Genomic DNA, 21,945 nt, shown 5'->3' with positions numbered 1-21,945 from the left:
ATGTATCCATAAACTGTGCTGAAACAAAAAAACTCCCTGGCAGTAAATGTCAGAAAGAAATGCAGGGAGCAAACCTCTCCTATCCTTGTACTTAGGCACTTTGGCCCTAATTAACTAAATTACTGAAGAATATTCCAAGGTTCCCCAGTGTTAATTGAAACTGAAGTGGTTTCTTTTTTGCAAAACCTCTGAGTGATTACTGCAATAGACTGAATTTGGTGAAGTAAGAGGTTGTGTTCAGTAGGTAATAATTGGAATGTATGTGTATATGTGATTTAATATTTTGTGTTTTGAAATGTGTTTTAACCAGTTTTAATTTTAAAGGAGAGACTGAACTTTTTGGTTAGCTTATCAATGGTCTGGTTAAACATTTTTTTTTTTATGATTTTTACTATTTTTTTAGTGTAGTATGCTTGTACATACTAATTGTTTTTCACAAATATATGCCATGTAATTTCCCCTAATTGATGATCTGAGAATTTTATAAAATGTTGAGAAAACAGAATAATTTTGAGTAAGATAGTACTTTAAAAGCTAGATGATGTTTACATCTGTTATTGGTGTTTGATACCTCATGGTGGGAAATGCAAGCACAGAAAGCTTCAAGCCTTCTCCAAGGTCTTAGGTCAAACACTGTATGCATTTCTATCTCTGAGCTTGTATGCTGGAGGCCTTGGGAGCTCTCTGCGAAGATAAGAAAGAGCTTGAAACTTTTAAACAAACTATAGCAGTGCAAGAGTCAGAAAATGATTGTACTTCGATGGTTTGTTTAAAAGTTTCAAGCTCCTTCTTATCTTTCCCTTTCTCTGTAGTATCAGAAGCAGCTAAAGGTAACACAGCCTGCAGGCACAGTGTGGGCAGCAGGAGCAGGAGGGTTTTGGCTGAGCAGGCAGAGCCACAGCAGGCGCAGCTGCAGTGAGCAGCAGAGCTGAGGGAGTTACCAAGGGTGCAGCTGGCCTGAACTGTTTGTTAAATACCTTGATAAGCACATGGCATACTGGGAGCAACCTAGCGACTGTAAAATCCAATACCTTAACTCCCATAGTCGTATAGCTTAACTCCAACAGCATCCCAGAAACACATAGTAAAAGCAAATTTAAAATCTGCATTTTCAAAACTTTTCTCTACCCAGCTTGAAAGATCTTTAAGTTCTTGGTTGGGTACAGCACAAGAGTTAGATCTTACCAGAGTACAAATGTCTCTCTGTTCTGTGGACATCTCTTGTCCTGTTCCCCAGAGCTCACCTGATGTCTACAGGTGATCCAAGTCAGGCTCAGGCCAGGCTGGGTCCAGCTGGTGGGAGCTGGTAATCTGCTTCCTCTCAGCAGCCAATTGGAACTCGACTCTGACCCTCTTTTCAACTGGAACTTGCCCTCACCCTCTTTTCAGGGCTTCCCTTAATCATCCTCCAGGGCGGTCCCAAAGTGAGGTGAAAGTCTTGTTCCTCACACGGTGGGCACCAGTTGTTGGGGATGCAGAAAGACAGGGTCAACTGGTGAGGTGTTTGAAAGATGATTTATTGCAAAATCAGTCTCATGGAAGGGTGAGATGAAGGTTGTTACATCCATAGTTACCACATTAGAAGACTTGTATCCAAAGTCATTAATTCTAACTAGTTCTTATTACAAATTTCTTATCCCATCAGCTACTTCCACAAAGCTCACTAGCACCTTCATAACCAATTGCTAATTGCTAAGCTTTGCACAATTTGTCACAATGTGTCTTTTTCTATCCAATCATGTAACTCTATTATTGCTGTATCTTCCACTTTTTATCAACTCTACAACAGGTTCTATTGTGAAACTCAAAAATCTTCTACTATTTTGCTTAATATATTTGTTCACTTATATGAGGCCTATATCTACTTGCTTAAAACATATTTGTGCTTAAACTACACATTTTTATTCTTATTTCATGTCTGTTTCACTATTCTATTCTAAAGCTCCAAGCCTTCTCCAAGGTTTTAGGTCAAACACTGTACCCATCTCTATCTCTGAGCTTGTATACTCGAGGCCTTGGGAGCTCTTCTCTGTGCTTGCATTTCCCACACCTTATATTCTTTTACATTTTGATTTTGGTTCGCGGAAAACTGTTTTTCTGTGTTCTCCTGGAGCCAGGGAGCAAGTGAGCAGGAGGTCTTAGAAGCAAAATTAAAAGTCACAAACTTTGTTATGAGTGGGTAAGTGTGTGGAAATAATATGAACTGTATTATGTAAGCATCCCAGTCCCAGAATTGATTTTGTAAACAGTTGGTGAAATGGTCTTTAAATGAATATACTACTTTGTTATTTATGGACTTAACCACTATGATTCTTCAGAACTGGCTACTTATTTCATAATACGAAGGTTTAAAAAGTACCAAATCTGTTTGTGTTTTATTGTCAATTATTCAATCTAGAGAACATGGGACATGATAAAACTCACAGGCCTTTAGGCAGGATTTTTAGGAAAATGCTGCTAAAAATACTTACAGGAATTTGAGCTGCTGAAAGCTAGCAAACAAAAAATTAATTCATATTTACGAAACAAATCAGAGCAATGTGTATATCTTGCTTACTGAGGACTCTGTTTAAATTATTTAGGAAGTAATGTGGGCTGTTAGAGTCCTACATTTAAAGAAAAACCCTATTATGTACTGTTTCTATATTTTTAAATTATGGCTGGAAATCATATTGTCTGATTTATCTGTTATGCAATCAATTATACAGTTTTGGATTACTTTTTATGCCAGATTGGAAATAGAATTTGACTTCTTGTCTTCTAGAATTGCATTGAAAGCTGTGGACCATCTGGCTAGAGAGGAAACGCCTAAGAGCAACACTGATGTACAGACTCTTGAAGTCATTGACATACAAGGAATTCTCATTCCAAAGTCTTATTAAATGCAAATAAGAAATAGCACTTGCATCTAAAACTTCCTCTGAATAAGATGTAGTTTTTCGTATTATACCTGCTTTCTTTTAGTAGAGCCGAAAAAATCTGGTTCCTCTTGAAGCAGATAGAAAGGTCAGAAAAAAACCTGTTACTTGACCACATTTCAGAAATTTCCCCTTGAGTATCCATGTTGTACTTACTCCAACAGATTTACATAGATCATAATTTTTTTCAAAATGTCATTAATGGTCTCTTCTCAAAAAATGACTGCACTTTGTATTTTCATGCAGAATATACTTAAGAGAAATATTTATTTAGAATAAATGATAGATTATTCAGTTTAATCCTGCTCTACTGTTGCTTTGATAGACTCATCCAAGATAGCAAAAAAGAGCTCAGTATCATTGCTGGGAAGTCTTAATTAGTGTTAGGTTTGAATGGTTTATCTCAGTGAAACCATCCATCTCCACTGTTCAAAATATATTGTAGCTATTGATTTTCACATCTGCTTCTGAGGACATTCAGAACCATAAATATTTTGGAAAGAGTGTGTTGAGAAGTTTCCAGAAATAAACTGCTTTATCTGCCGCCCCTGGAATCTCTTTGAAACTGTGTCATAAATTCCAGGACAGTTGCTACACAAATACAGTTACTAGCATAAAACTTGCCATCTTGTAATAAAAATCTAGTTCTGTTTATGTGTTGATGTCTAATTTCAGAAGTAACTGTGCCTTTAATTCAAGCTTCTATATTTTTCCCCATTGATGTGTACAGGGAAGTATTGGCTGTTTCAGAAAGAAAAGGGATAAAATGGTTCAGGTTTTGGATCCCTGCTTGGTAAATACGGCATCAGAACCTAAAGCACCTCCTGCCTTTATTCTGGATTTGTGGACACTAGTTGAGTTCCTGTTTGCCTGGCACTGTTACTTAAATCAGTGGAGGGACAAATTCTGCTCCAGAAAAATAATTTCCAGGCTTTCATAGAGTCATGTGCGTCATGAGATGGTTGTCACAAACAAAGTTACGGAGTAACTCAACTGATCCCTTATAGCTCATGGAAATCAACCTTCATTACTTAAAGAGGAGTATCAAAAGAGTTAGCTTAGCTTTTGTGAGAAGCGTTTTAGTTACTTAGTCCACTTTAGAATCATGGAGTTTGGAATAGACCTATAAGATCATGAAGTCCAATGTTAACACTGCACTGCCATATTGCCACCTAACCACATCTCCTAGTGCCACATCTACGCACCTTTTGAAGACTTCCAGGAGTGATGATGTCACCGCCAATACAGCAGTCAATTTCAATGCCTGACAATGAAGACATTTTTCCTTATATCCTGTCTAAACCTCCCTGTCAGGGTCTGTCCTAGTTGACAGATGACCTGATGGTTTGTAGGAATGATCTCAGAGTGCAAAAACCAACACGGTACAAGGGGGTTTGCAGTGATAATCAAATTAAATGCAGTTTTATTAAAATAATCACAGCAAAAATGTGATGGAGGGATTAAGGGAGAGAAAAAGAGAGAGAAAGAGGTGGGGAGAGGGGATATAGCTACCAATGCAGAGATGAAGTCCTTTGGTCCGGTCCAGCCGAGGGTCCGCCTGCTACGCTGGGGAGATCTCAAAGGCTCTAGCTAACTCAGGGGTTTTTATTACTGAAAATTGTGAGGGGGGGAAACAGATACAATAGGGAACAGATGTAACAGGTAGTCCATATTCTCAGCAGTAAATGAGAGCCATTGTTTTCTTGCTCCAGTGGTCACAACCTGCAGGCAAACATCTCGCTTCCGTCAGTTTGCCTTCCCACACACCTCCCCCGGGTTGGGGGTTTCAGTCCCAGTCCTTGGAAGGAGCAGAGGGGCCTTTCAGGAGTTTTGTGTTTCAGTCCTTGGTGGAGAAGCTTCTTACATCTCAGTCTGTCTGTCACGGCGGTTGTAAAACAGGTGAGGGTCTTCTGTGGGAGAGACCACCCAAAACTCAGGAGAAGTCAGCCAGGCCGAGAGGTGGGACAGCTTCCAGAGCTGCTGTTGTTGCAAACGGGGCATGGTGCCCCTTCTTAGCATACAGCAAACACACCTGTGAAAACAATCGCTTAACACTGAGCTTTCAGGTCTCGGGGCCTGTGGCATGTGACTTTTCTCCTTCAGAGCCAGATATTCTAGACAGGGGGGGTCTTCTCTTCAGTGGGCTCCCAAGGACGATCGTGAGGCAGATGAGGGAAAATTTGGACAGACTCTCACACTCCCCTGGCAACTTGAGACCATGTCTTCTTGTCCTGTCAGCTGTTACTGAGAGTGTCACAGAAGAGACCATCCCTTGCCTGGCTACACCCTCCTTTCAGGCACTTGTAGAGAATGATAGTTGTAGAGTTTCCCCTCCTTTTCTTCAGGCCAAACATCCCCTGCTCCCAGAGCTGCCCCTCATAGGGTGTGTGCTTCAGACCTTTCACCAGCTCTGTTGCCCTTCTCTGGACTTGCTCCAGCCCCTCAATGGCCTTCTTGCAGTGGGTGGCCCAGAACTGTACTCAGGATTCAAGGTGTGACCTCACCAGTGCCTAGTGCAGGGGGCAGTAATGCCCTGTCTTCTGGCCACACTACTGATGATGGAGGCCAGGATGCCTTTCTGGCCACCTGGGCACAGCCATTGCTGAACAGCCCCTGCAGGTCCTTTTTGGCTGGGCAGCTTTCCAGCCTCTCTTGCCACAGCCTATAGTGCTGTCTGGGGTTGTTGTGACTGGACCCAGTGTTGGGCTGGACCCAGCACTTCACTATACCAAACTTCATACCACCGGCCTCAGACAATGATCCAGCTGGTCCGGATCCCTCAGTAAAGGCTTCCTACACTTCAGCAAATCAAATCTCCCACCCAACTCGGTTTCATTTGCAAACTGACTGAGGGGCCACTGTAGAGGATCAGATCTAAGCATGTTTTGTCTCAACATTCTGAGTATTGCTACAGGAAAGGTGTGATTGCAGGAGAGAGTCCTGTAGAGCTGGGGCAGTGCTGCTCTGTGCCAAGATCCTGCTCTGCCTTGGGACTCATGCTTAGTCCCCCACCCCCACCTCACTTCCAGGAGAAGGGCTGGCTGTGCATGAGTGAAAAAAATTGTGTGACAAGTCCAGTTTACATAAGAGGCATGCACCAGATGAACTATAAAAGGGAATAAATCACGTCCCCTCTTTATTTTTTCTCTCATTCCTGCATTTCTCTGGCTTTCTTTCTCTTTTCTCACTTTATCCTCTCTTTTTCTTTTGTTTTCCTGGTCTTGATATCCCAGCTCTGGACCATCCACAGAACAAGAACTACTGTGAAGTCTAAGAACTGAAAAAATTTGTTTTCTCCCCTTGCTTTGCCTCAGCAAATCATATGCTATTCCATATGCTATTCCGTATGCCATATTCCATATGTGCCACTGAATTTTGCTGTGGGAGTGGGGAGGAAGTAGAGGTATGTTATAGGATCTTGTAGATGTGAAGCAGTGTGCTTACACTGATAAAGAAAGTTTATGAGTTTATGTCTTTGTGGAGATGCTCATAGGATTATCTGTCTGTTAGAGGTATTAGAAATCTCTCTGCAGCAGTGGATTTTGAATTATCTGCAGTATTACTCAGTATAAATTGCATCAGTACAATAAAGTCACTTGCAAGGTTGTTCAGAGAAGTTGGTCATTGTGAGGGCTTTATAAAAATTCATTAATTCAGTTTCAGGTTGAATGGGATTTTGAATAGCATGCCTTTAATCCTAGGCCAGGGGATTGATTTCTTCTCTTGCAATTACAGCCAAGGTGGTTTCCTTAGTGGCGAGAGAAGTCAAGAAAAAAGTCATTTAGGATATTAGAGTGTGCCTGACTGGTGTTTGTTTTCCAAAATCAGCCATCTCGATTCTGGAAATGCAAAAATAAAAGACCCCTTGTTATTTTTCCTTTTGAATGCAGTATTTCTGCTTCAAATCCACTTTCTTGGCTTGTAGAATGTGATATTAGTGGATTAGAGAGTGAGTGGTAATTGATTCACTGCCAGGAATAATTGATGATTATGCAGATCACCGGTTGTTAATTTTGCTGGGGAAGCATAGGATCCTTGGCTGATACCATCAGCACAGGAGTACATTTAGTACTGACAATTTTCTCAGCATGTACTTGAATACGTCGTAGATATTGATCTTGAAATGATTCCTTAAAAGTCATCAGTATCAAATAACTGTTCAATACTGTAGCTCTGTAATATGTCATGCCTTTTGATTTTCCAAATGCTTGGGGGATTCATAATGTAATAATGGAACCTGTCACAAGGTTTGAATGTTTGTATTGCTTCCTATATATGTGAGAAAATCTGAAATCTTTTATATTTCTCTGTGGTACTTTCTGAAAGAGTTAATTTCAGATATTCCCGAGCCCTTCTCTGCTCTCAAGGCTGCCCTCAATCCATTCATCCCTGATAACTGATATTGGAGATTGCCCAGTCGAGGTGCTGGAGTTTTCACTTGGCCTTGTTGAAGTTCACCCAGGCCCGCCCCTCCTTCCTGTGGATGGCGTCCCTTCCCACCAGGAATCAATTGCACCACGTGTCTTGGTGTCATCTGCAAACTTTCTGTGGGTGCACTCGATCCTACTGCCCTGCTCAATCCCATCCCATTGATGAAGGCATTAAATGTTCCTTATCCTAACAACTCATTTGTCAAGGATGAGTGAGGCATCAGTACTAATTTTTCTTCCAGACAGCTCTCTGTTAATATAGAGTAGTAAAAGAATTATCACTTACAACCAGCATTATATAAAAAATAAATAAGCTACTTTTTCTAGAGAGAAGGAGAGCTTTCTGTATGTGTTCTAGAAGATAAAAAAGCTTTTAAACTGAAAAAGACAAATGCTTTAACTTATTTTAACAAATATCTTTGTTGCATGTAGGGATGTCTCAGGCTTTCCACTGCAACACTGTTAGTAAAATGAAATACATAAGACACAGAGCTGAATTGTGAATGTTTTCCATCTTTTATACCTATTTATCTTATATAAATACTTAATAGCTCCTTTCATTTTGACTACAATATCTCCTTGCCTGTGTTTCCCTTGCCCCCTTCTGGCTGCTCAGAGATTTTGTACATTTCAAGAAAAAAATCTGCAAATTCCTTGCATGGATCTAGTAAATTGAAAATGAAGCAACAAAAAACCCCAAGCAAGTAAATAAGCAAGCAAAACCCCAAAACAGTACCAAACTGAAAACCATCACAGGAAAGTGTTGCAGGACATATGCAGTCTCTGATGGTGTATAGTCATTTTGCTTCTCTTTTCTTCTACTGCTTGGTTAGCACTGGCTGTTACACAAAGGCAGGGGGGGAAATAATTTCAAAAGTACTCTTCACAAAGAGAGTATTCAATTTTTTTTACCTTTTGGAAAATTCTGGTTACAGAAACGGTCACTAGATAATAAATTTGGTAGTGGTACAGGTGAGTATGTGGGATTTTAAGCCACTCCCTCATTTAGCTGTCATTTGCTGCCATGTCAGCCTGCCAAATCCTTTTCAGACATTTTTATGTTTATTATCACTGGTCAAGCTTTTTGTAAGTCTTTCATTAATAAATCCAACAGATTCTGTACTTTTCAAGCCCCTTCCTTACCTCTCGTGAAAGTGGCATCCCAGGTTTGCTGTTGTAACACCTCCTTTATTTTGTTTTTGACTTGCAGTTTCGTCCCTTATCTCATTCTGCTTGGCAAACTATCCTGTTTTGTAGATACCCTTGATAGTGTTCTGAAAAGAAAATAAAAATATATAAAGGTTATTATTTTTTACTAATGAATTGATTAAGGCCTGTTGGGAGATTGTAGAGTTAATAGATTTTAACTTTTGCTTTTGACATGTTTAGAGGCTTGTACATTTTTAGTATCTGCTGTTTTCTGTCTTTTTCTTAAGAATGCAAAAATTGAATGTAAGTTACTACTTTGAAACTGTTTTGACACAACATTCTTTCTTATCTTTTATTTGTGGGAATTCTCTGGATGCCAGTAGAACAGCAGCTGCTCCTGTTGAGGGCTATCTAGGAAAAAAGTTATGAAGGAAAAGGATATGTAGACATTTAACATAACTCTTCAAGGTAGTAAAAGAATCCTGAAGTACAATAAATAAGGTATCCCAAATTCTTGTTACTTGTTTTGAGAACAGTGAATTTTCTTAGACCTCTGGTGTTCTTCTGCTGATTCTTCTCTCTCACATCAATCAAACATGGAACACATGGATTGAATATACCTAATTCCAGGACTTCTGAAGCAGTTGCTTAGGGATGTTCAACAAAAGCATATATAAATACTTGAATTTCTGAAAGGAGAAAAGAAGCTAATGAGATTTCATTTTTTTTTTTTTTTGTCTCAAGAATCTTTCATCAGGTTCCTCTTTTTATTAATAAGAATGCACAGAATGAAGCAGCCTAGAACCATGAAAGTCACAGAGTTTGTCTGAACTTTCCTTTAATCATGTTTTTCAAATGAAAGCCCTTTTCAGTGTACACTAATCCTGACCCTCTGTTACAAGGAATTTTATATACTTAGTGACATATAAAGTTTATACTTTAAGTGTCAGTGATGCATAAAGCCCTGAAATGAACTCTGGAAAGGGAACATATCTGTTGTTATGTTGGCATGTAGCAGTCAAGAACAGGAATGAAACTGTAAAAAATGCGGAGTAGATAGTTTGATGATCAACTTAGAACTATCTCAGCTCAGTTGTGACACCAAGATTTTAAAAAAAAAAAAAGTGCCCAAGATTTTGCATTTTTGGTTTTCATAATGAGTTTGCTAGGAAAGGTGCTGGGGTATAATATCTGTCCAAATGACAGCAGAGCTGTAGTATAGGGCTGAAGAACTAGGAAAGCATGAGTACTGTGCTCAGAGTCCCCTGTGCACGCCTGCAGAACCAGTGTACCAAATCTGTTAATCTGACTTGGAATCTATCATCAAAGGATTGCTTAGATTATCATATGATGTATTTAAAAGGCTTTAATGAAACATAAAGCATTTTGTAGTGAAATTGGTAGAGAGGTAAATGTCAAGATAAGATTTTTATCATCATCTTCTCAAAATAATAAGGAAATTAGGCAAACTACAGTGTAAGACCAGACTCTGAATCCTGGAGCATCTTGAAGAAGTGATATGGAAAAGTAGATGTTAATTACACTCATGCATTTCTTGATCATGGTACTGATCACAGGTGATTGAAATGGCTCTCAGAGAACTGAACCTAGCTGCAATCTGTGGTTTTGATGTGACTGGTCTCCATTGAGATTGGACAGCTGCTGAAATCTTGTGGTGTGTGTGACCCACATTTGATTGTAGCAGCTGCAGCATTTTCCGTATGGTTGGTGGGGCTGATTGCTCTTCTGTATCAATGGTGTAAAATGGCCACAGCTGATCAAAAGGCCTTACCCTGGGCAGAGTTCAATAGCTGTCCTATCCCTCTACACAGCTTGTGTTAGCCTGGAGCTTCATTGCCATTCTGTTGATCTTTCAGAGTTTGCTGTGCCATCTCCTTTCTTCTTCTAAGTGGGAAAGTAATGAAGCAGAAACCAGTACGTTCATATCAACTCTGGGCTACACATCAGCAGATTATTATTATCACTTGGTTAAAAATGTAAGTATTTGGTGTAATTGAGATTTTGACAATAATAAATCACCAGTTTATAAGCACCTACATGGAGCTGTCATTGTGATAAGGAACATGAACTGAACTTTGTTTATCTTTTCTTACCTCAGTTACTTTTACAACCTTTTAAGGGAAAAAATGAAGTGGGAGATCTTTGGACAAATGAGAAATTTTTATTAGATTACACTATAATAAATATTCATAGAAACAAAATTCCAATTCCCGTTGTGCTATAACAAAAGAAAAACCTATCATTATTTTTTACCCATGAAGTTAAAATTATATTTATAATTTTTTGTATTAGAATGTAACTTCTGAATGTTTTCTTACTGTATCTGCTGCATTTAAAATGGGAGATGAACCCTAGATGTTAACTAAAGTCACTTTTCTATTTAAGATAAAAATAATAAAAATAATAAAGATAAGATAAAGATAAAAAAATAAAAATAATGGGAAGAATATTTCATTATATGTTGACTCAAATCTGACAAAGTATGTAAAAATTGTGAGTAATGCTCTTCTGAAAGTTATGCCTTTACTCTTGGGGAAGCAGAGCGGAAATGAATATCTTCTTTGTTTTAAAATGTATAAAGTATATAATGTGTTAAATAACATTTTGCAGTACAGTCTGTTCAGTGATTTGGAGAGCTTTAATTTGACATCAATAGTTAAAAAAATAAAAAATCAAAATAGATGAACAAAGGAAGTTATTAACCTTTACAGTACATCCTTTACAGTCACACAGAGAACCATGCAACTAATGTCTGCTTGTTGTCAGTAAATGTAATGTATTTTATTTACTTTTATTTTGTTTAACAGATGGTTGTTTCATTAGTAACAGAACTCAGAGAAAACCAGTGCAATGGACTTAACATGCAGGAGAGGTAGGTGTTATCTAAACATAGGTTTGATATGTTTTGGTCTGGGTCATTACAGTTCAGTGAGGATCATTTTACAGTCTTGGGCAAATTAGGCTTCAGCTGAAAAGTTTTGGATACATGTGTTAGATAATTTAGAGTGTGGACAAGCTTGGTAAGCTTGGCTTCATGTAAGTGTTTGTACTTGACCTGGCAGTCGTAGAGGAATTGGAAGGGACCTTCAAAGATCATTTGCTAATGGTGCTGCTGTCACTCTTTGTTACATGATCATGCCCTTTTGCTGTCTGATTTATGCCTTTCTTGGCTTAACTTGGCTGTTATCCTCCCCTTCCTCTTTGCATCTAGATGTTTGGTAAGGAAGATTAAATGAGCTGAATTTGTTTAGAACTGATTTTAGTATTAAAATTATGGACGCAGTTAATGAGGAGTATCATTAAGTTTCTTTCCATGTAGGAACTAAATGCCAACATTTTTAAAAGTAGGGTGAAACAGACTTAGCTGTAAAGCTGGTTGAGACTGTTGGGAAGAAAAATACCTGATTTCTGCTGGGAAAAAGAGAAAACTTTGAACTTAGGTTGATTTTTGAGTGTAGAAATTATGGTAGGGATGTTTATTCAAGTTCCAGAGACAAAAGTGGTTTGCTTTTAGAGATGTACATTTTCTCCTTTTTCCATTTAGTGATATTTTAAAAATTCAGATGATAACATAGTTGCAAATTCATTGTACACAGTATAGTAGCATTATTTTCCAAGAACATATTTTGAAGATCATCTATAACAAAACTGTCTTCACTGGGTTTTTCTTCTGAAGTTAAGTAAGAGTAAATTCATCTGCTGAATTTTGCTAATCTTGGATAAGGAATTAGAAACATAATTTTGTAAAGGGAGCTGATTTAGAGTTTCAGGTCTGTGTATCCTAGAAGATACTGCTGCACGATCAGATCATCCCAATAATTACCATTCTTACAAAAATACTTGTAACAAAAGTGCATTTTGAAGTATTTCAGTATAAGAAATCTTAAACAAATATTTAATCAGGTAATTACTTGGAAATGTGCATCTTGGAAAATGTTTCATTTTATTTCTCTCTCTGCTTAAATAGTGATGATTAGTACCTCATGTCCATACTGCTGAGCAGCCTTCTTAATTCCCTGTCCTCACCAATAGGTCCTGAAGTCCTATTGGTGACTCCTCAAAGAAAATACTTTCAGATTTTTTCAGAGAATGCGCTTCTTTTAGTGAATCAGGAGAAATTTGCAGGAACTCAGGGAATCCTTTTACAAACAATATAGGACAATAAGTATCTTCCTGTCAATGCTACAATTTTAGGTGCTAGAAACAATATATATTCTCTGGGAAAGTTGTGACTTCTTTTTGCAAACCCAGTCTTTGGCGTTTTCATTTTCTTAAAGTTCCAAAGTTTTTATGTTTTCTTTATGTTCAAGATTCCACTGTCTTTAACCATTTCCAACCATGTAGTTTTAGTGAGAAGATCCAGCAAGTGGTTTATGTATTAAGGTCCAAAGGGGCTACATATTTTTTCAGCTATAGATCTGTAAGACAAAAATTTTCCAGCTGAGCACTTGAAGACAGCAGGATTCATAAATTGTTTCTGTTAAGAGGAAAGAAAGGTTAAAAAAAGCAACAGGAGGCCTGAAAAGCAGTTAGATTGTCTCTTCTGGGGCTCCAGGAAACTTGCCTGGGAACTATGAGTCTTTAGTCTTCCTTCACTGGGAAAGACGGTGAAGTGTCTACTAGTAAGGATGTGGTGATGGAGCCATCACAACTGGGTTCAATTCAGAGCTTTGTTGATATCCCTCACGTGGTTTGCTTTGAGCACTTAAATATCAAAATTTTATCTAACTTCTTAAAATTCTGTGCAAAATAAGAAATGATATGTCAACAGTCATTTTAGTAAATAATTTTTGAGCAATTAGGTATGCATGTCTTACATTTAATATTCTGTCATTATTATATTAAAATATTATATATTTTATTTCCTTAACAGTTTCGAATTTATGACTTTTCTGAAATATGAACTGTGTTTATTTTTTCCCTCAGCATTTCAGCCAGTCGTGTGAATGCTATTTCTGTTTTCTGTGTGCCTCTCATTACTTTGCCTGATCTAACTCCATTGCTGGAAGCTCTCCTTCTTTACCACGGAGGGTCATCAAAAGAAATTCTCAGTTCGGAGTTTCTAGAGGCTGTGAATGAGGCCTTTTTAAAGTAAGTAGCAGGGTTTGTGTTGTTTTGCTTTTTCATAAAGACTATAAATTCAATTCAATGTCCTTTTTCCAGGTTTGTGTGCTGAATGCACTGTATACTTTTCTAGAAAGGTATTTCCCTTGCAGTCGAATAGCAGAGCTAAGGATGTGGGCCAAAGCAGAATTTTACACTGCTGTAATGCACAAAATGTGGCATAACAGCTTTAAATATTGACTGTGACTTTGTCTCAGCTATTCCCTAAAAAGGAGGTTAAAACCTCCAATAGATTTTAGGAATTTTGTGGAAGTTGTGATAACTTGTCACAGAAATGTCATTTCTGTGTCATATAAGTGTATTGCCTTTGCTAACTTGACATTTTGGGAGTGATTTTAGTTTTTCTGTAAGACAGATCCTTATGATTGATGTTTTCATAATTCTTTTGGGGTTTTGTTTTTGGGGTTTTTTTGTTGTTTGTTTTTGGTGGGTTTTGTTTGTTTGTTTGTTTGTTGGGTTTTTTGTCTTTACTTTTTTTTTGTGAAATTGCATCTCCAGATTTTTAATTCTCCTGGTTTTCAGCAGATTAGTTTTAATGAGTCCGAAAGAGAAGCAAAACAAGCAGAGCTTGCTACCACTAAACCCACTGTTCTGATAAAATTAGTCAATGAGTGGAAACCAGCTGAGTGAACCTGAACAGCAAGGTTGGCTATGCCATGAAGGGAAAATGTCAGGGAAATCACATCCTTCATTTACTTGAGAATTGCTTTATTCAAGTTGTACCTGAAATGCTGTATTATAAATTTTTTTTTTATACTAGAAAATGTCCCTTGTGAACATTTTGTGTCAATTATCCATTTCTCTCCTTTTCTAAGCAGTCTTAATTGCTTCCTCTGTACTCATCATGATTTCTGAGATGTTCTAAGGAATATTTTTGTGGTGATTCATTGAGGGCTCCAGACAAAAATAGATAACTAATGGAAAAGTACAATAACTAATCCATGCATGTTTCTACAAGTCAAGGAAAAGGAATTAAAAAGGAGTGTGAATGTGGCAGTTGGTAGTGAAAGATGTGCTCAAAAGCACAGAGCTGTCTTTCACCCTTCCACTTGTCCATCTTTTGTGGCTTCTGACTGTTCATGTTCCATAAGTCTGAAAGACTTTGAGAGCAAGTTCACAGGTTCTGTACAGATGTTTTGTTCTCATATCAGTAAGCTGATGGGCAGTCCATCATGACCATTCTGACACTTCATGTAGTGAGTAAGGCCGTTCTTTGGATGGTAGTGAGAGGTTCTTCTGACTGAAAGAAATGTCTCTTTTATTAACTGTTGAGCTACTTGCTTATCACAGTGAACAAATACACCTGATTTCACGTGGCTTTTGATTAAGTGACTCTTGCAGGGTCCTCAGCAAAAGTGCAGTTTGCAAAAGTTTCCCTGAGAGAGGTACAGGATTGCACATGCTTTGCATGATATATTCCTGGACTGTCACTGAGCTCATGTGGTATCAATGTGAATGTGCTTGTATTTTATTTTTTTCCCCTCTCTGACAATTGACTTCTATTTTCCCTTACCTGTTGAGTTCTGAACATGTCTTTTTTTCTGAGCATGGGTAGAACCTGCCCCAGAGAACAGAGCACTTGCAGGGCTACAAAGAACTCAAAATTGTCCTGGTGGGGACATGTGCAAGTTCAGCTGTGGGAGTACAATCACTACAGTGAACTTCCTGTATGGTTTTTTATATCTTACAGTTGCAGCACCTCTGTGTAAGCTTATTAGCTTTCTTTTCCTGACATAATATTTATAATATCTACCATGCTGTCACAAAAGCAACAAGAAAGTTGATAGTGGCAAAATCAGCTAATATCTTGTCATTCTTTATTTACTCTCATGTGTGTATGTGCTTTAATAATAATATTTAATAAAACAGTATCCTGAAATTGAACATTACTTTACAGTTTTGAATTTCTGGGTACTTCAATGTATTTCTTGTCTCCTCATGTATACTTTAAGGTCATTACATAATATTGAGTGGAAAAAATACAGGCTTTTAAGTGAAATTCAGAATTCTGAGAGCTGATAATGAAACAAACGTATGGCAAAATAAATACATTGAAAATAGATCCTAAAACGGCTTAGTATTCTTTCTGCTGTTGTTTTTCTCCTTTTATCAGGAGCTTTAGTTTGCATGTATTCTCCAGCCTAATTTTAGGTTTTTTAATTTTAACTTGATTTAAGACTAAGGCAAATATTTATTGTTATTTATGTATTGTTTTGCTTTGCACCTTTTAATATCCAACTATCACAATAGCTACAAAAATATTCTAGGGTGTTTGTGCTGTGATATCTCTTCTTGGGAGGTTAGTTTAGTATATTTTGATTCATGCTGGTCCACACTGTGCCTTTTCTTTTGTGGGGATAGCTGAAGCTATCAATAGCTGAAGTCTTTAGGTGAAGCGATAGCTTGTCTTCTTAACTATTTGTCTGTTGTATAGCTCTGGTCAGTGCTGGTGTGCTGAAGACTTAGCTACCTCTAAGTAATTTTTTTTTCTTTGTTATCTTTTTTTTCCTTTTTGTTGTTGTTGGTTTTGGGTTTCTTCCTTATTTCTCTGCAAAGATAGGTAATGCTTTGCTTATACAGCAGAAACCTTCCTGTTCATCTGTCAGTAGCTCTCTGCAGGAACTAATCTGGGTGTCAGAGAGCACAGGGACAGGACCTTTCTTGAGAGAGGGTGGGAACTCCAGACAAACATTCTGTTTCCCTTTTGATGGGTTCCAATGTTACCAAATTTCTAGGTTTTAAACACATGTGGTAAAGTTGCATTTGTAGATGATGGTGATTTCCTGTCATTCTTTGCTATTATGATTTGCTATTGAACAGGTTACTGTAAACAAGATCTCTCTCTTGCTTCAGGTTGATCTTTGTGTCTACTTTTTCCCCAATATATTTTTAAAAAAAACCAACAACAAAAAAAAGTAAATTTTTTTTTTGGTCTTCCTTCTAGTTACTCAGGTAAAACAGTATCTTCCTCTCTAAACCAGGAAGAAGATCTCCCTTCCTGAATCAGCTGTCTTCAGCCTTTGGCTTCGTCACTTACCAAGCCTTGAAAAAGCTACCTTACATCTTTTAGACCAGTTGTTTTCCATTCGGTTGAATTCACTGGAAGAAGTGGCTCGTGTCATGAAAGACTCATTGCTGGTATGTGCAATATAAGGTACATTTGATACTGCTCTTTCATGCTTCAGGAGTGACAGTTTTCAAATATGTCAGCGTAGAGACATGCATCAGCATAAACGGCTATTATGGGACATAAAACTTGTTAATTCAAACCAAATCTTGAGTCTTACAGACATCACTAATTTTTTAGTTTTTACAATGAATTGGTAGAAGAGAAAAAAATATGTCATCCAGTGATGAAAAATGGGTAAAGAAACACAAATCCCAGTGGTGAGGGTGCTGAGTACCTTTCTCTGTCTTAAAAAATTATGAACTCTGGCCAGGAAGGATTTGATTCTGTTTTTACTTCGATGTCTGTGCCCTTTGTCCAGCAGTCTGAACAGCTGGAGTCCCTTGTTATGGACTGCTTAGTTACTTGGTTTTGTTTGTAAACCTGAACAAAATTCTTAATGCAAAACATTTGCTAACCTGTAATTAAAATTTATTTTCAGATGCTGTGTTATGCAGAGCACCAAAAATCTTCCCTATGAGAAAACGTGGCACTGTACTTTTTCCAAAATAATGAGCTAGTTGCAGCGCTAAATGTAAATATAATTGTTAATTGCAGTGTGAAATAGCATGTGTGGTATGCAGTCAAATTATATGTTTCGTAAAATGACAGAACTAATGAATGGCATATGGTGTTTTATTTTCAGCCTATGAAACTGCTTACAGAGTACATATTCTAGTGAGGAAAAAAATGTTGCCTTTACTTATTCTTCCTTTTTAATTGAACCTGGAAATCTCCTATTTTAGGGATCCATTACAATGCTAGCAAATATCATAAATACCTCGGTGTCAGCAGTTCTTCATATGCCATCTGGGGATTTAGGTGCTACAGCAAACAAGACTGCATAGAGGGCCTATGCATAATTTTTCTATATCAGATATATTGTAAACTTTATATAGTGTCTGGTACTATACCATATACTGGCTGAGGAAAAAAAGATATCTAAATCTAGGTTATAAATATAAAATATGTTTTTAAAATAGTCAAATACTTGTTTCAAATGTTGGCTTTTGTAATTTAATAAATACCTTCATCCTTCAGTTTCCTTCACATCCTGATCTCTGAAAAGAATGGAACATTACTGTGCTAGCACACTTAGGTTGTCTTTACTTGCCTCTGCTCCAAAGACTTTGTGGTTTCAAAATAAGATATTCACAAGACCAGTGCAGCAGCTTTGAAAGCTGGTTTAGAGAGGACATCCTGTGGACAAAGAATGGAATGAATGGAGCTGTAAAGAAGAGAGCAGGAGGCAACTGGATTGATAGGCATTGATAAGAGGCAGGGTGCATATATGGGAGATGGCATAACAGGTAAAAACAGCTGGATGAGAAGCTTCAGAGAGGCAGTATAGAAGGAAAATAATGTGATCCTGAAATAGTGGTCTAGATGCATAATGATGTTTTGTACAACATGTTCATTTTACTGTAAAGATACTTGCGTGACATTAAATTAGTCAGCACTTTGAATCCAACAGTATATTAATTTAGCCTGCCTAAAGGATATTTAAATACTTTTTTAGGAATGTGGAGCTAAACTTTTTGGCAGTTGGATTATGGTGTTTAGGATGTAAGTTCTGTTTACCTTATGGATATGGTAATAGTGGAATCACAAGTCAAAACTAGATTTCTACTTGCCTGCCTAGAAGAAAACCTTTAGAGGACAAATAGTCAGTGATGTTAGTGATTTGATTATAGTACATTTTAAGAAGGAAACCTCAATCAGCTCTTTCATAACTTCATTATCAGAGTAACTTACCTAAATAAAGTGTCTTAATACAATAATTATACTGCACATAATCCTCACTGACATCTAAGGTACACAGATAGTTGTAAACTACTGTACTTCTCTGATGAAATAAACTTGATATGTACTACTCACATATTTTAATTCCAAGAGTAATTGTTGTGTGATGGTCCACTAACTTACGTTTGTATGGCATGCTATTATGTTTGTATGTTTGTGGCTAAACTGAAATTAGTATTGGAAATTCTGTAGTTACTCAGAAGTAATAAAAACAATTGAAGCGACCATCACAAATGGTCTCTTAGCTTCTTTGAAATTGAGTGGGTGAGTGGATGTCTTCCTTTCTGAAGTAACTTTAGGATTTGTATGTCTGCATTAACAACTAAACATGCAGTAAATACACATACTAGTATTTTATGTTTTACCAGGAATGGATAGATATGTGTATACACAGATTTTTAAAACCCATGTATTTAAAAAGAGATGTGATCAAATTGGTGTCATTTAGTTTCTGTTTGATTTTGAGATAGCTTTCCAAAGTAGTTTTATTTGTTTCAAAAGTATGTTGCAAGAAAAGTGCAATAGGTTGAGAGGGCTTAAAATTTGTCGTCGTCTTCTTCTTTATGAGCCATCTGTTCTTGCTGCATTTTATTTTCCACCTTGTTAGCGTAGAATGGTAGAATCGTTAGGGTTGAAAAAGACCTCCAAGATCATTGAGTCCAATCTTTGAGAGAACCACCATGTCAACTAAATACGATTCTTAAGTGCTACATCCAGTTGTTTTTAGAACATTTCCAGGGATGGTGACTCCCAACACCTCCCTGGGCAGCCTGTTCTAATGTTTAACTGACAAAATTATTAGTGATCTACACAGAAATTGACATTCTGCCCTCTTGTCCTGTCACTGGTTGCCTGGGAGAAGAGGCTGATCCTCACCTGGCTGCACCCTCCTCTCAGGCAGTTGCAGATAGTGATAAGGTCACCCCTGAGCCTCCTTTTCTCCAGGCTGAACAACCCCAGCTCCCTCAGCTGCTCTTCACAGGATGTTCCAGACCCTTCACCAGCTCCGTTGCTCTTCTCTGCACTTGCTGCAGCCCCTCAGTGCCCTTGCAATGAGGTGCTTTGCTAAAGTCTGGGTAGACAATATCCACAAATTTTCTGTCAAATTTTTCTGACAGGTCTGTAGTTTCCTGGATCCTCCCTTCCACCATTCTTGTAGATGGGTGTCACACTGGCCAACCTTCAGACATCTAAGACATCAGCCAGGACTAATGATAAATGATGGAGAGCAGCTTAATGAGCATTTCTGCCAGTTCCTTCAGTATACCCTTGGATGGATCCCGTCTGAAGCCACAGACTTGTGATTGTCTGTGTGGCAGAGCAGGTCACGCATAACTTCCTGCTGGGTTGCAGGGGCTCTGATCTGCTCCCCATCCCTGTCTGCCTGCTCAGAGGGGCCTGAGGATAATGGAGCTTTCTGTTAAAGACTGTGGTAAGGAAAGCATTAAGTACCCAGCCTTTTCCTTATCCCCAACAGGGGATTCTCTTCCTTCCGTGTCCAGTAAAGGATGGAGATATTTCTTGGCCGTCCTTTTGTAGTTAAAGTATTTGTAAAAACACTTTCTATAATCTTTCTCAGCAGTGGCCAGATTGAGTTCTAGTTGAGGTTTTGTCTTTCTGGTTTTCTCTTTGTATGACCTAATAACATCCTGAGTTGCCTGCCCCTTCTTCCAGAGGTCATAAACTCTCCTTTTTTCTCTAAGTTCCCATGCCATCTCATCTACTGGCACATGGAGATGGCCTGCTCCTGTGCCTTTAAAATTTTCTTCTTAAAGGATGTCCAGCCTTCCTGGACCCCTTTGTTTTTAAGAACAGTTTCCTGAGGGACTCTCTGAACCAGTGTCCTGAACAGGCCAAAGTCTGCCCTCTGGAAGTCCAAGGTAGAGGTTCTGTTGATCCCTTCCTTACTTCACCAAGAACAGAGAAACTCTGTAATTCCATGGTCAGTGTGCCCAAGGTGGTCTCTGACCACCACACGTCCCACAGCCCTTCCCTGTTTGTGAGCAGCAGGTCTGGCTGGGCCTGCCCTGGTAGGCTCCCTCATGAGCTGTGCCTGGAATTTACCTTCCACTCACTGCAGGAACCTCCTAGAATGTCTCCTCTCCACTGCTGAGCTTCCAGCAGACATTTGGCAAGTTAAAGTCTCCCACAAGAACAAGGGCCAGTGACCATGAAACATCCACTGGTGGAATATTTCACTTTGTCCTGGCTGGGTGGTCTGTGACAGACTCCCAGCAGGATCTCTGCCTTGTGGGCCTTCCCTCTGACTGTCACCCACAGGCACTCAGCCTTATCCCCACTGTCCCTGAGCTCTACAGTAAAAATACTCTCCAATGTACAGGGCCAATAAAAGAGGCATTAATGGGGAAGAAAAGAGGAAGGATAGAGAAAATTACTCTTAATGTTGATAGATTCAGGCACTTTTAAAACTTCTGTAAAAATATATTTGTGCTTTAAAAATAAATTCTTCAAAATAAAAACACATTTGGCATTTCCTATAAGAAAAAAGTAACATTTCCTATTTTAAACTGGTAAATATAAAATAAAATTCAGAAATACAAATATACAATTGGAAGATGCAGACAAAATTTGAAATACAGCACCATAGTAGTTTCCTGAATTTAGATGTCCTTAACTTCTAGAAGTGTCGTGTCCAATTAATTGCATGCGAGTCTGAAAATTGAGAGTTACCACCTCAAATCTGTATGACCTTGGTCATGTTTAGTTCCCCATGTTTATTGTTGTGGTTGTTACAGAGAATTCTGTGATATGAATAAAAAGCAGATTATTCTGTCTCTTTTTTTCCCCCATTTACTTGCTTACTGTAGATACAGACATTTTTACAGTATTTTTCTTATTTTTTTATTCACGTCTGGCTTTGTGTTATAAATAAGTTGTTTCAGATTCTGCTTTCTAATAATGCAGATACATAAGTGGTATAGTTCTTCAAGACTAGTGTCTGGAAAACATTATGGTAAAAGTACATTTTTTCTATCATAATACCACACATGCAGCTCCAATTCTCTGTGTTTGAATCTTTTTGTTTAGTGTGTATTGTGCTGTCTGTATTGTGCATGTTTTAGAAGTGATTGAACAATACATAGGGTTTGATTTCTGTGAAAAGCACTGAACAGTTGCAGACAAGATTATTGAAATGTAAAATGCCTTTTTATTTTGAAAATGTAAGGAGATAATGTCAATAAGAAGAAAATTTTATCAAAATCCCTCCTGAAAATGATAATCCCTCCCTAATTCCAGAACTGCTCTTAGCAGCAGCAGAATTGTGCTGCGTGCTCTTGACCTGTTACACAAAGGGCATCTTCAAATTGTGGGG

The 21,945-nt window shown here is 38.0% G+C and overlaps 1 protein-coding gene across 5 annotated transcripts in view; it reads left to right on the top strand.

Annotated features, from left to right (window-relative positions):
- FANCC (FA complementation group C) overlaps positions 1-21,945 on the top strand; it is a 74,262-nt gene that overhangs the window by 33,371 nt on the left and 18,946 nt on the right. For all 5 annotated transcript variants that reach the window (XM_064736577.1, XM_064736576.1, XM_064736575.1 and 2 more), the window contains 4 exons: positions 10,375-10,494; positions 11,326-11,390; positions 13,445-13,609; positions 16,624-16,780. In XM_064736577.1, the coding sequence (XP_064592647.1) occupies positions 10,375-10,494; positions 11,326-11,390; positions 13,445-13,609; positions 16,624-16,780 (507 nt within the window). The remainder of the gene's footprint in view (positions 1-10,374; positions 10,495-11,325; positions 11,391-13,444; positions 13,610-16,623; positions 16,781-21,945) is intronic.

This window comes from Zonotrichia leucophrys, chromosome Z (genome assembly GCF_028769735.1).
Source record: "Zonotrichia leucophrys gambelii isolate GWCS_2022_RI chromosome Z, RI_Zleu_2.0, whole genome shotgun sequence".
In the NCBI taxonomy this organism is placed as follows: Eukaryota; Metazoa; Chordata; class Aves; order Passeriformes; family Passerellidae; genus Zonotrichia; species Zonotrichia leucophrys.
The sequence above is the reverse complement of the archived record's forward strand: the minus strand, read 5'-3'. Positions and strand labels throughout refer to the sequence as shown.